We start from the raw sequence: 14917 nt of genomic DNA on the forward strand, positions 1-14917 counted from the left end.
AAGACTGAATAAAAGGTTTAATATTATCCTATCAACTACCTGCAGCTTATTTATCTCATGGACTGCAGTTTGGATCACTTCTTTAAGCTCTCATCATCTCATTTAATAGCAAACACACAATCTCATTTATAAGCTAATTTTACATACCTTTTGTAAAATTTTAAAATAAGAAAAGTAGAGCAGCAATTGGCTAAAATCCCTTGTTTACTGCAAGTTTGGTAAACACATTTCTCTGTGTGCTGATTTCAAGGAGCTACTTTTTGTCTTATGCTCATTTAAGCAATCTGTTCTCATGAGATCATACAGAATGAAAGGATCTGACTTAACTGTCTGTGTCTTTTTAAATTCATTATACTAATTGCTGAAACCAGGACACTAATTCCTCTTTTAATCCAATCTTGTCTCTTTTTGGTACAAGAACAAAAACATGAAATATTTTCCTATCATATGAGTGTTTTAATTGCTACGCCTTTTTCTTAAAGAAAATTGAATGTTTGGAACTCTTCCTCTGAGCTGTAACCTCACAACCACTTGCCACATACATTGGTCTGTTCTGCCCTCTGTAACAGCTGCATACTGTTTATTCAATAGCATTTAACAGAGATTGTGACTTAGTCCTCTGAGCATGACCTTCCAAAGCAGTTCTACTGAAGTTCTTCCCTATCAGAAAAGGTTCCCTCATACCTACATCCTAGCAGCTTCCTGGCCTCTGCGGCTGCGGTGACCGTTGCTTGACCAAGTCTGAAGTTCACTGACTCGTCTTTAATATCCAACTAAATTCCACTGAATTAATATTTTAAACCTCTGCTGAAGATTGCCTTTTGCTCCTTTATGCAGCATGTTGGTGTTGAATGTCAAGGAGACAAAAGGAAATCTGAGTTTTTGAAGGTCATCATGGTTTTCACTGACAAATCTGTCTAATTACAATAAAAAATGTCAGAAGTAAATATCTTGAGAAAGAAGAGTAAAATGCTATTTCAACTTTCCAATAATTTTATATGTTATTTTGTTTATTTATGATGATTCAATGTAGAATCCGTTAAAAATCTTATCTAGTTTGCAAGGAGCATGGCTGAAATGATTAACAGGATTTCCATGCAAGACTGTAAAGGATTTTTCCATCCAGGAATTTTACTTGGTGAGATTAAGGTGTGAGAAATAATATAAGGCTTATCATGAAACCTGTCATCTTCCAAAAGAAAAAAAAAAAACAAGCAACACCCGCCAACAAGAAATAAGCCAACAAAATAACCCCTGACCGCACCGCTGCCCAGGCTGGCAGAGCAGTCTCAACCACATTCCTGGCACCTCCCAGAAGGCTTTCTTACCTTCACTGCGAACTCCGTTTCTGTAGCTTTATGAACACATCTCTTGCACACTGAATAGGAGCCAATTCCTATGTCCTCCTTGATCTCGTATCCATCTGTAAAGTGAATGTTGTTCCCATGTAACTGCTATAGGGAAAGACAAAAGAACAAGGTAATCAGGACATGGCTATGTAAAAGCAAGGACTAGCCTCGTCTTAACAAAGGAAGTGCTTGATCTCATCTCCTTCACAGAGCTCTCTTGTCCTTAGCAGTTTTTCTAAGTCCAGTTAAAAAAATCTGAAGCTCTTTACTTAAACAAGTGTGTCCCCTCCCTTTTTACCTTTTCCAGTCTGTGAGACGGAGTTGTCCATGTAGAAGTAATGGCAAAAAAGCCAATTTTCAAAACTATTTATGGAATGCAGACAATCACATCCTATTAGAAATTCACAGGAAACTGTGAGCCCAAATCCCCTGACAAACCCACATATCTTGACAATATAAACTTATTTCTAATTACTGAGGGGCCAGATAACTTATAAACTACTAATAGCTTCACAGTCTTCAAAACAGATACCCCGCAATATGGGGTGTGCCTCCAGACCACTGGAGGTCTTGTCCAGGATACGTTTAATTATGATTTCTGCGTGAGAGAAAAGTTACTATTTTAAGCCAACCTAATTTAAGAAAATATATTACTAGTGAAAATAGTAGGAAAATACTTCAAAATTTCTAATTTTATTTATTGAAGGGTATAGAATGAACTATGGCATCATTAGTTCATATGCCCTTTGGAAAATGTCTGGGCAGGTGGACCAGTTAGATGGTGAAACCCAAATTTGAGGCCTTGCTGCAAATTCCATCCCAGGACTCAAGAAATGACCAGCAGCTCTAAAAATCCTCTAGGATCCTCTGTCTGAAAATGTAACCTCACTAGCAAAGTCCACACAGAACCTTCTGAATTATAAGACATTATAAGACAATGCAAGACATTAACATTCAATACATTTTTACAAAGCAAACCACAGGAATACATATAAAATTTCTGGGATGTAATTGCTTGGGTAACATTTCACTTACTGTTGCATAAGGGAATCTTTAAGAATATGACATATTCCACTGTAAATTATTAAAATAGGGATGAAAACTATGAAAACCTATGCAAACCACAGGCAGGGGCTCTCTCCTTGAGGCATGTATACCTCTGGCTGTGGGTAGGAGAGGAACTTTTTCCTGGTGGCATCTTTGAGCAGCCCAGTTCTTTCTCCCGATTCACTGTTCCTCTGATGTATTGAGCCATTTGTAGCAATTTATTTCTGGTTTAAATTACAATAACTGGAGAGCATGTTGTAGGGGAATGGCAGCAAAGAACCAAGTGTCTGGCAAGCGTCCTTCCCCCGTCAAGCCGCTCTGGGTTATGTGACTACACCCAGGCTCTTGTGCAATAGCAACAGGAACACGGTGGCCTCTTACACCCAGGAGCTTGGGCTCTGTGTCTGTAGGAGCCTTCAGCAGCAGTTCACTAAGCCCCTTTGCCAACACAGACTGTATCATATAATCCAAGACAAAACTGTCGAGAATGACATGCATTCACTGAAAAAACAACACTTCATTACCGGCCCTGTATGCACAACTGGAATAGTGTTTCAGGCATTCAGAAGTACTTTCATTTCAGCTGTGATAGCCTATTTCCTTTGTAAAGGCTGTGGAGAATGTGAACTTAAAGATAAAAGCCTTTGGGAAAAAATTCTCATTTTCCACCTCCACATGCTGCATGGAAACACCTCCTACCTACACTGGGTAGCTGTGAAATACCAGTGAGAATGGTGAGGCGGTTTAAATACACTATGCACATATGTATCCGCCCGTCAAATGTGAAGCGTAACATCAGCATCAGTACCTGCACAATTGGATGGACGGTGATTTTGTGCACATCTTGCTGTGAAGGCTCCTGCACCAAGTTAGAGGCAACGAAGCTGAACCCTCTGAAAAGATGATGAGCATTGGCACTTGGAGGAACACCTGGGGAATCTGCAGGAGAAGGAAGAAGACGGCCTCATGAGCTGTACAAAAGATCAAAAAGTAATAGCACAGCACCTGCAACAGACAATGTCACCCCTGCCAGTCAACAGCAGATCCTGCTAAACTGGCAGACACATGTGAATATAATCCACCTCCATATCAAGGCTTTGGTGTGCCTTCTCCATCTCGTTCCTCTGGAGCTGAACAGTGCAGAGGTATTGGTTGCAAGGATCTCTCCTTTGGATACAGTTTTTTTTCACAGTGCATGTTCATTCTTAGGCAAAGCACTGCCTGTGCCAGGAGTCTGCACAGAGAGAGAAGGCACAGGATGGCGAGGCTAGGAGAAAGACAGATGGCTCAAGGCAAGGCACCTCTTTGGCTTAGCACAGGTTCTCCAGGGAGCGGAAAAAAGCTGCAAGCTGCTATATCTGTCCTTTGCAGCACACCTTGACTACAGAAATTACAAAGGCTAAAGTGCTTTCTGGGTAACGTAGTATGTTGGGTGGGTCAGGAGAATGTAGAGAAGACAGGATCTGAAGCAACTGTAAAAGTGCAATGCTCCAGTAGTGGTGGTTTGTGGCCTCATAAGGATCTTTCTGGAGCAGCTCTAGGAGCTGTGACTTACTCCAGGGAAGATGCTGGTTGACTTGTCCTCAGGTGAACAAAATCACTAAGAGTGTTTTAACTAACCTTCATGGACTTTTTCTCCCCACTCCTTCCCCTGACATGGCAAATCCAGGGGAGGAATGGCTGGAGATCAAAGAGCCCTGAATTATTCTACCTTTGGAATGAAATAACTAGAGAGCAGTTCCTGGTACCTACGCCACTGCTCAGTGAGAGAAACAGCCTGCCAAATCGAGAAGAGAAGACTTGCACTTCACTTAAAATTCTGGAAAGCTTTAAAGAGATCTTTCTCCCCAGTGTATGTTTTGTCCCAGGTATTTTCATAAACAAGAAAGAGTCGCATTGCAAGCCATTCCTTGGTAGCTGGGTAGCTGGCTGGGTATTATAAACCCTATAGTACTAAAATTTGCTCACCTTTTATTTGTTCTTTTTTTGGGTTTGTTTTTTTTCTCTCCTCCCCTTCACATTTCCTCCAGTGCAACACGTGATTTACCATGGCAATTCCAGAGCTAAACTTCCTTTAGAAAGCTATCTCCTTGTATGAAGTGGGTGAATACCCAGTTTCTCTAGAGTGAAGAAAATACATCCCCACTGGACCTTATATCTGACTTACCTGCCTACACCATCAGCATCATCCATTAGTGTGTAGCGCAATGGCATGGAAGACTGAATATTGCTTGAGGTCCTGAAAATGTTTGAGAATGTATTTCCTTGTGTGGACATTCCCTGTATAAATCTACTGCTCAAATGAACAGAGGGTCTGAAGCCAGAATATGGTAAAAACAAATTATCTGCTCGGAAATAAACAAAACTGAGACTGAAGCTAATTCTATATCTCATTACAAAGCTGCCTCAGCTTTGACAGGAGTCAGAAATAACCACAGCAAGTCAGACCTCACTGCAAAGTATGTGGAGAAGCTTGTCTTTTGGTAAAATGACATGGGCTGTTTGTTTATCTCAGTGTATTGGTGGGCACTCCCCTTGCAAATACATGGATGAATCACACCAGACCTCTTGCATCACTGGGTACTTCTTACAATGGCATATATACAACAGTGATTTTCCAAGAGGGATTAATTAAGAGGAAAGGATGTTTGTTTTAAAAAAGGAATGACAATAATTCAAATCTGAACACTCCTGAACTTCAGAAAAGCCATGATCCGGCTCTAAAACGTAAGCGCTAGGTCATGTCTAAAAATAACTGTTCCTTCATAATTCACTGCCAATCTCTTTATCAAAGACTGTAGAAGAACTACTGATTATTTGGTGTTCAATATTAAATATTCATCACCACTAACTGATATGCCCATCGTATGAATTAAATGTTAAAACACCTGTGTTAAGTGCAAAATTGTGTTTAAATCATGTTAAATCATAGCTATGAAACCTAAATCATTTTCCTAGTCTTGATAAATCCAGAATCATTTCATATGTCTGAATTAGACCCACTTGCAAACACCAATCTTGTATAATGGTTATCTTTCTCCCTGTGAAAGTCATAATGCTTTGTCCCACTAGAGCATCTAATTTTACAGGATTTTAAAAGGCTTCATAAATCTTAAGTAATTTACTTCAGTATGCTTCACTGGGGTTAGCAAATATTATTATCTTATTTGCAGAGGAGGAAATTTAGATACTTCAGGTGCAATTTTACATATTTTTTCTCAGCAGTAAAGCCAGCCTAAGATGTCCCTGCTGGTTACAGCATGCTGCCCCATCACTTACAACAGCACAAACATTTGTGGACTGAAATCTGAGTTGGACCACCAGAATGATCTTAGTCTGATCCTTGTTCAAACCACCATTTATAATCTGGATTGCTTCAGTCTCCTGCTCCTTGTGAGGAGCTGAGTCAGCACAAATGAGATGTGGGTCCACAGGGTGGATTTAGGAAACAAGCAGCCAGAAAAAGCGACTCCAACTCAGACGAATCCCTGAGAAAAAGTGATGTGAGAGATCACACCCATAGAGATGAACTGTCAGTGTCAGAAACCACACCTCTGGCGCACTCAGAGCTGAGGTTAGGAATCCACAGAAAGCTGTTTCAACCTCCAGGCTAAAGAAGCTTTCTGAGATACAGCAAATCACTGGACTGGCAAGTTACTGGATCCAAAACTTTGACATAAACCTGTTTCCAGGGAGGAGAACTCATTCATAAAGACAGAGTGCAAAATGACTCTATGTATCTGTGCCCCCTCCTTGGTAATATCTTTCTGACATCTTCATTAAACCACAATGACTGCATTATCATCATAAAACAGGAATTATTACAGTGCTTGCTGTCTGGGTACGTTCTCAGTAACAGGGTAAGTTTGTATGGGGCCTATGTCATGACAAAAAACACAGAATAAAAGAGGTTCTTGTTTGATTCCACTGGCAATATGAGCCAGTATTAAACATTCTTGTGATGCTCTCTTGTGAGGACTTTTCTACCACTCTGGAAGTGTAAAGGGATTCACACTTCTGATTACACCTATTTTGTAATGACAGGGTTTGAATCTCAGGCCACTGTTCATAATAGCATGACGCAGAATTGAGGCAGGCCATCTCCTCACCCCAGCCACCACCCCAAAACAAACCTTGCAAGTCAGTGTCTTGCATGAGATATCAAATTGAATTAGGCAACAGTAGTAACATCTAGAGTGTAAAATATAACCCTGGGCATCAATCAGCACATGCATGAAGTACAAGGATTTTCATGCCAGTACAACCAATGAAGTGTGAACTTCCAAAGCAATCCAAACTCTCAATGCTTCTCTGAGCCTTTCCAGGGCAGCCCCAGCCTGCACTTCTCTCAAGATCAGACTAACTTGCAGTCTCCAATATTCCAGAGAAGTGAGTTCCTCTGAAATCTGAATTAAAGCTAAAATCAAAGGTGTGAAATGTCTGGTATCCAAAGATCATTTGTTTCCATGCAGTGGGATAGGAATATCAGAACATGACTAACATATACTGGAGACAGGTGGATGTTCCAGTTGGACCCAAATAACCAGAGTGTAATATTTTGATAGCTTGTGAAAGTCGGCACATCCTTACCAAAAAAACTAGGAACCAAGACTGATAAAAGATTTTGAGTAGATACCACTATTTCATAGCCCATGAAAGGAGGTTTGAACCAGGCTTTGAACAGAGGTTTGGGCTAGTTTTAAGAAAAAGGCTGAAGGTCATGATGAGCCTGAATGAAAACTACAGGAAATCTCAGCTCTAATTCACGTGCTATAACGCAGACGTTTTTGTAATGAAAGCTCAGATCTTTTACTCGCACTGCAACAGTTCTGGGGCAATTTGAGGGTTGAAGCTTGAGACCTTATACTTGGTTATTACAACAATACTATGTGATATTTACAGTGCTTACTATCTTCAAAGTGGTCTTCAAACAGCAGCTAATTAAATTTTTACATTTTAGGATGTATAAACAGGTACTTCTTCACACAGGAATATCACAGGCAGAAATGTAATGTAGCTTATCCATGTCTAGCAAGAGGCAACATTATAACTGGGATTACAACTCTAAGGTTACTGATACTCTTGCTTTCAACTAAGAGAGTGGAAAGGTGGTTTTTGTGCAACAATCACCTTCATATACATAGTGCACAAAGTGTGATATTTCTGTTAGGAAATAGAAATTATATGAACAACATTCTCACTGCAGGGATTTTATAAATATTGTGGGCCAAATTTCCTGTTGGCATAACTCCACTGATCTGAGAACTTGATGATTCTTCATTACTGTTAACGATGTATTAACTTCCAACAGCCATAGTCTATGGGATTTCATAATTAAAGAAAACACCTATGGAATACATAATTATATACTAACCTGCAGAGATGCAAAGTTCTTTGAAGCTGAGGTAATTTAAAATAGTTAAATTCAGCTAATGTAAGCAACAGTAAGAGTAATAAAATAGCAAATCAACAGTTATTTTTCCTATTTAAAATGTGAAATCTGTCCTTTCTGAAGACAAATTAATGTGAAGTTGGTGAAATCATAGAATCATAGAATAGCTTGGGTTGGAAGGGATCTCTGAAGGTCATCTAGTCCAACCCCCCTGCCATGGGCAGGGACATCTTCAACTAGATCAGGTTGCTCAGAGCCCCGGCCAACCTGACCTTGAAGGTTTCCAGGGATGGGGCATCCACCACCTCTCTGGGCAACCTCTTCCAGTGCTTCACCACCCTCAGCGTAAAAAATTTGTTCCTTATATCGAGTCTAAAACTACCCCCCTGTAGTTTAAAGCCATTCCCCCTTGTCCTGTCGCAACAGGCCCTGCTAAAAAGTCTGCCGCCATCTTTTTTAGAAGCCCCCTTTAAGTACTGAGAGGCTGCAATAAGGTCTCCCCAAAGCCTTCTCTTCTCCAGGCTGAACAACCCCAACTCTCCCGGCCTTTCTTCACAGGAGAGGTGTTCCATCCCCCTGATCATTCTCGTGACCCTCTTCTGGACCCGCTCCAACAGGTCCGTGTCTTTCTTATGCTGAGGGCTCCAGAGCTGGACGCAGTACTCCAGGTTGGACGCAGTACTCCAGGTAAATGCTTACGAGCTTCTTTTCTTGGAACTGCAAAACAGTCTTTGCTTCCTGCTGGATACTGCAAAACCCAGTAATCCCACAGGTGATCAGACTTTTAGACCCTGTTGGAATGGGGAGGGGAAGGACGAACGAATTTACTCACTGAAAAGATGCATTACCTATGTGCCACCTTACTAACCTGTGGGGGTCCGAGATGTGAACTCTGGATCAAAATGAAAGGTGTCTTCTGGCCGTCCCACTGCGGGCTTGAAAGGCGGCTTGATTTCTTTCCTGTATAGTTTCTACAAGGAGAAGAACAGATCACAATCAACAACAATCTGTACACCTTCAGCATCTGCAGATAGGCTCCCCCACTTTGTTTAGGTTGTCCTCTCTCAGCTCTGTGCTGTCCTTGCAGGACTGACAAAAAAAGGATGATGCATCCATAGCTCCGGCTCCTGCTTAACCGGTTGGCTTAAAACCTGTGCCCTGGATGGTCCCTGAATGTTTTAGTTACTGGAATCCAGAATATAAACACAGATGTTTCTGGTAAAAATTTAGCCTGTAGATTGGCACAATATTCCAGCTGAGGCATCTGGAAATTCACTGGTCAGGGCAGGACTGGAACAGGATGGTAACACCAGGAAACTGCGCACGGGCGACTTCAGCAGCGCAGCAATGGCAATGAGCATAAAGAACTGCTAGGAAGCGGTGGCTGCTTTAGCATTTATTATTTGTCAAGAACTAGCAATATGTTTGACACTCTGCCAGACTGAGCTGAGCAACAGGCCTGGCTGCCTGGTGCTCACAACCTAAACAAGAGACTTGTTCTTTTGGCATATCTGGTAAAAGGGAAGGGGCTTACAGCTGAGGACTAGATGAAATTGCCATCAAAAGACGTTAGGAAGAAAGCACTGTGGATAGGTGGGGAATCATGTTGAAGGCCTAAACGTGGCTGGAGCAGAGGAGCAAAACCAAGGGAAAACATAAGGAAGAGAGGAAGGTATATAACAGGTAAGCACTGCTAGGTGTGTGAGTTTGTGCTGGCGAGTGAGGGGGCACGTAGGGGATCACATAAGTAACAGTCACCATAAATGCATGCTAATACACTGCCTTTATTACCAGGGACTTCATGGCCTCTTTACTCATACTTAGCGACCTTTCAGAAATTGCTTCACTGTGCTCCTTTGCAAGCATTCATACACACACACGCACACGCACTCTGGGAGGTGAACAAACTGAGGTGCAGCATGCCTGGATCTGACCCAAAGCCTACAGAGGTTAATGTAAAAAGTCCTATTGATTTCAGCGATCTTTGCATCATCTCTGCTTGAACTGGCCAAAACCAAACATCATGCTGATGGCGGCACAGGGAACAGAGCTCCAGTTTGACTCTCTGCCCCACGTTTCAGTCCCTAGACTGCATTCCCTTTCTAGCAATGCTTTTGTTCTCAGGTTTCAAAGGGCTGAATTAGTTGCCACAGACAGTGCCTAATAATTAACATGTCTGAGCATAAATATAACGTTTCATTCAAACTTTCAAGTCATGATAAGAGCTGGAGACTTCAATTTTATGACTGTTTGTAATATGTATTTTCAGGTTAGCTCTTAAAACAACTTTATAATGAGCTGACTTTTTCAAAATATTTAATGGAGTTTAATACATGCTTGTCCAGCTCTTTGCACGCAGGAAGATTCTCTTTAACTGTGGGTTTTGTGGTGAATTAACTTCTCTAATATAAAGCATGTGGTCAAACCTAAGATATATATACACATCAACATAATTTGAATTTGATTTTGCATAGATAAATAAAGGTTCTTCAGGCAGGACATTCTGTAGCATAGTATTAGCATTAGCATAAAGCATATGTTTGTGGTTGAATTATGATTCCTTGGAAAAGTGGAATGGTGAGGCTGGAAATGACTCTCCAATAATTAATGGCCATTTCACCATAAAAAGTTCTTGCTTGCGTAAAACTGCTCCATATCTTCTGAGAGAAAAAGAGATGAATAATTGCTGTGAGCCACAATGGAAAGCCAGTCTTCCAAATAATTAAAAGCCAATTGCAATCTTAAGCAGGAAGTGTCACTCATCAACTGAAAAGTATCAACCTAGTAATGAGCATACATCTTTTTCTGTCTGCACAGAACTTTAAAAGAGAACTCCGCACCTACTGAAGGTTTTTGTGTTGCTAGGATTTCACCTTGAGAAAGCTATTTGCTTCCAGCTTCCCTTTATTTGTCTTAAGTCATAACTGCAGTCCTTCTATTGCAGAAAGCAATATGGTCACACGCACATGCTTCCTCCTTGAATTAAATGCACCCCTCATCCTGTGAGGTCCAAATATTGGAACACGTTTTAGAGTCGTACATCATTTGGGAACTGCACTCTCTTTTGATTATCATAACCATATTCTCCCTGGCCTCTTAATTCCTCCCCCCATCTGTAGTTTCTTAAGTGCTGTTGGAGCTACATTTGTATTTTGAATCCCTAACCCACATCCTCCACTACTAGGGAGGGATTTAAGACTCATCATGAGTCACACGCCACCTAAAGATGTGTAATCACAAATTCGCTTGCTGGGAGGGGATGGAAACAAAGAAGTTGCTTGTGTGAGTGAAAGGCACCTCCTCTGAGTGCAATCCGGATGACTCCCTTTTCCATTTCCTTTTCCACTTGTGATAAAAATTATTTCTGGTGTTTCTGACTAGACAACTAGCAACAGCAAAATGTAAACTGCCTAAAACATTTTTTTTTCCCAAGCTCTTGAATCAGGTAACTAAATGAAATCTTTGAGGAACAAGAACAAGCAGAGCAGTGTCATCTGTGGACTTTCCCATCCCACACTGGCTCCAGTTCTCTGAGTGAGCCACTACAACCAAAGCCAATTCACTGAAGCAAACTAAACCGCAGGGCAGCCCAACACAGTTAAACATGAAGACTTGCTACAGGCAGAACGCTTCTTCCTTTGAAAACCCGCATCCTGTAGACTGCAAAACACAATGTGACACAAGCTGATCGAAGAAAACAGTAAGAATCACAGCCGTTGTTTTCTATACACACAGAGAACAAACCTCTTGGAGGATTTGAGATCCTTCTGGATTTTCCAAGAGTAGTTCTGATTTTAGGTGAAATGTATTAACCTATTATCTCTTACCGTGGTCCCAAAATTATTTGGGGCTGATGGATCACCTTGATCTCTTCCAACAGAAACCAACCAGAGTGGCAAATGACATAGCAAGTTAAGTTTCAAATCTTGTCTTTGACCATTTCTACCAGGCTGTCATGTAACTGCTGGTAAAGTTTAAACAGTTATTTACATCCCAAGTCATGGTAATCCTGGCTCTGTATGCAGAAGCCACTGGGAGTTCCACCACGTATTTTAATGTGAACAGGGTCCCAGTTTAAATCCCAGTTTTCATATCCAAATTATTATTTTGGGGCATCTTATTAGGCATTCAAAAGAGACTTTGGGTATGTTAGTGCTAACTGGAGTATTATAATTTCATGTTGAGTGCTTAAGATCTTTATACGTGTGTTATGTTGCATGGGTATAAGAAACTGAAGATTTTTTTTTTTCTTCCCTATTGCTTCCACATCCGTAAAGAAGAAATGTATCCCTTAGCCCTTAATGTTTTATTGAGAATGTAATTTCTCTCTCTTTCCCAGTAAAGAATAACCCCTCACATCCCACCCCCATTTTTTTAAACTGGCCACAGCATAGACTTATCACAGAAAAATGTGACCGACAGGTATCAGGAATCACTGCATCATGCACGGCTGTCGGGTCCAGAGGCTGTGCAGAGGGAGTGCATAATCCACAGAATGAGGGCAATGAACTCCAAGGTGTGAAAGTACTGATTTAGATATTCACACCTGAATACATATCCATGCTTCTGTCTACTTATCAACCCCTCACATCCTTCTGAGACTTTGATAATCAGTACCTTCAGATTAATTAGTACCTACGAATTAACTAGAACACAGTTCTATAGCAGTTTGAGAAACTATGAGCTTTTATCAACTTCCTTTCTGATTTGGAATAAAAACCTTTTTTTTGAAATAACTAATTTTCCCCCAGGTCCCAATGACCTTTTCTTAATGTATGTTGCCAGATCCCTGATATGAGCTTCATCTGAACACCTCCTCAGCTGGGACTCAAGTAATACACCAGGGAAACTAGTAACAAAATGCTGCGACATGCATCTGTCTCTTGTTATTTATACGCAGTTAATTTTTCATCATCTTTAAAAAAATGCACTCCTAAAAAACCCCAGAGATGTAAATGCCCCGTACATGTGCCTGGCAAATATAAAGAAAAAGAAAATGGTTTAATTTAACTAAAAAATACTTAGTCATTTCCTCAACTGAGTTTCTTTGATGAAGAATTGACTTATTCCTTACACATCTTCTAGAAACAGAAAGATGCTACCCTCCACAGTGACGCACTTGTAGTGTGAGAATAAACTCCCTTGATACATATACCTGTCATGGAAAATCCAATAAGCAGACAAAAGGATGAACTACCTTCTAAAATGTTTGTCCTCTCTTAGATTAATGGCTCAACGTTATTGCTTGCAAATGATAGAAAAGCTAGCAGAATTCAGACCTTGGGATCAATTTTTGCTGTTGGTAAGATCTGCAATTAAATAATTCACATTTTCTGTTTAGTTTGATCTCTGATTGATATTGAAGGAAATAGAACTTGAGTCTGCTTTCTTCCCACTCCTTCCCTCAGCTGTATTTGACAGTTCATTTTCTAGCATGTCATTTGCTCTAGTTCCAATTTAGCCTGTCATCTAAACAAAAACTACTGTTTATAGCTCACTCCTCTGACTGCAGTCTGCAGAAAGGGATTTCATTTTTCTTTTTTAATGAAAAGCCAAGAATTCTTTATGCATGACCTGGAAAGAAGAAACAGTAATAAAAAAGTCAGGAACCAGACTGTGCTTTCTCAGAGCCAATGACTGAAATTATCTGAGGTCAACTCGGTTTGGGTCTGCTTGTCTTGGGGAGAAAAGGGGGTGCAAGGGTAGTAAGCAAGTAAAACTCAGAAGGAGCTCAACATCTAATCTCCTTCCTGTGAATCCCAGCCTTGATCATAAAAGACAGTCCATCCATTTAACAAAGGATCTATTGAATTTGCGTCACAGTGCCTACTAAATGCCTTAGAGCAGTAAGACTGATATTTGCAGAAACCATATATTTTTCACCCTGGGAACTGGGAATTTAGGGTTTTGCTACTGGGTGACAACAGCTGTAAAAACGAGACTCTTACAGAGATTAGCTCAGGCCACAATTTAAGTTTGGGCATAAAAACTCTGTGTCAGATTGTCCACAGTTCACTTAGTGCTGCTTATACACCAGAAGTTAAACTTAGGGTGGCTGGAGATTTGTGCTGAAGAATGGCACCCTGGAACATGGGAATGACATAAAGCAGCTGTGGGAAAGGATGGGAGGAGGACAGTCGTTCTCTGGCCACACTCACGTTTTCCAGGATTGCACCTATTGCAGTGGTCATACGCTATCAGCACTGCTGTGCTTGGCATGAGCATCTACAGCATCAAGACAGGGGGCTTTTTTACACTGCGTATGTTGTGTCCACTGTGTTCACTGCCTTCATCCGAACCAGACACTGTCTGGTTGTGTCTGTCTGAAGCCAGTGAAAGATGGGAAACAAGTGGGAAATGACTGCTCCAACAGGTGAACACTTCAGTGATAAAGACAATAACCAAGCCCCAATCCAAACCCCAAGGGAACAGCTCTGGCAGTACTCTGATGTGATGATCCGATTTATAAATTTCTGTCTGCGATTCTAATGACTTCATCACTGTGATATCTAGACTTGACACACAACTTGGAAGGAAGCAGCTAACTCTCATTTCTGCTTTGAATCTCTTTTAAACTGAGATGAAGCAACTTGGCGGTTTGTTCTTGGTTATCATGTCACTCTTGTAGGAAAAATCTTGCTTAAAAAAAGACCTGTTTCACACTGGGTTTCTAGAAGACACTAACTCATTCTGACCTTTCATGATAAGGGGGCTCTTGATGGAGGATCACTTTCCTACAGTTGCTGAAAGTTTCTATGCTGTCAGTTGCAGCAGTCCTGCCTATCATAGCTGCCAAGGTAGTTCAGAAGCTCTCCAAGAGAGCTTGCCTCTTGCTTTCTGAGGTCTTTATATTACCAAGATATAAAATAAATCAGCGTTCATGTCCTGCCTCTACAGTGTTGTTTGCTGACTGCCTGCAAGTCAACACAAGAGATTCTGTATATGTGACGGAAGAACAAAATGAGGGCATCAGGGACTCTTCTTCCTGCAACAGTACAGAGATCAGCACTAAACATCTGTGCCTGATCCATTTCTGTTCTCTGACCCTGCTCTGTTTCTGTCCATGGAGAACATGTTAACAGTTGGTTGGATGATCACTGTAAGGCAAAGTCCTGGCTTCAGCTCAGGG

At 41.0% G+C, this 14917-nt stretch overlaps 2 protein-coding genes across 2 annotated transcripts in view; both read right to left on the reverse strand.

The window, feature by feature from the left end:
• MPC1 (mitochondrial pyruvate carrier 1) overlaps positions 1 to 14917 on the reverse strand; it is a 546410-nt gene that overhangs the window by 64301 nt on the left and 467192 nt on the right. The gene's annotated exons all lie outside the window — the stretch shown is intronic.
• Positions 1 to 14917, reverse strand: part of RPS6KA2 (ribosomal protein S6 kinase A2) — a 176066-nt gene that overhangs the window by 26870 nt on the left and 134279 nt on the right. Inside the window, exons 12-14 of the mRNA XM_076333972.1 lie at positions 8657 to 8759; positions 3205 to 3335; positions 1329 to 1454 (exon numbers count right to left, since the gene is read on the reverse strand). Of these exons, the coding sequence (XP_076190087.1) occupies positions 1329 to 1454; positions 3205 to 3335; positions 8657 to 8759 (360 nt within the window). The remainder of the gene's footprint in view (positions 1 to 1328; positions 1455 to 3204; positions 3336 to 8656; positions 8760 to 14917) is intronic.

This window comes from Aptenodytes patagonicus, chromosome 3 (genome assembly GCF_965638725.1).
Source record: "Aptenodytes patagonicus chromosome 3, bAptPat1.pri.cur, whole genome shotgun sequence".
In the NCBI taxonomy this organism is placed as follows: Eukaryota; Metazoa; Chordata; class Aves; order Sphenisciformes; family Spheniscidae; genus Aptenodytes; species Aptenodytes patagonicus.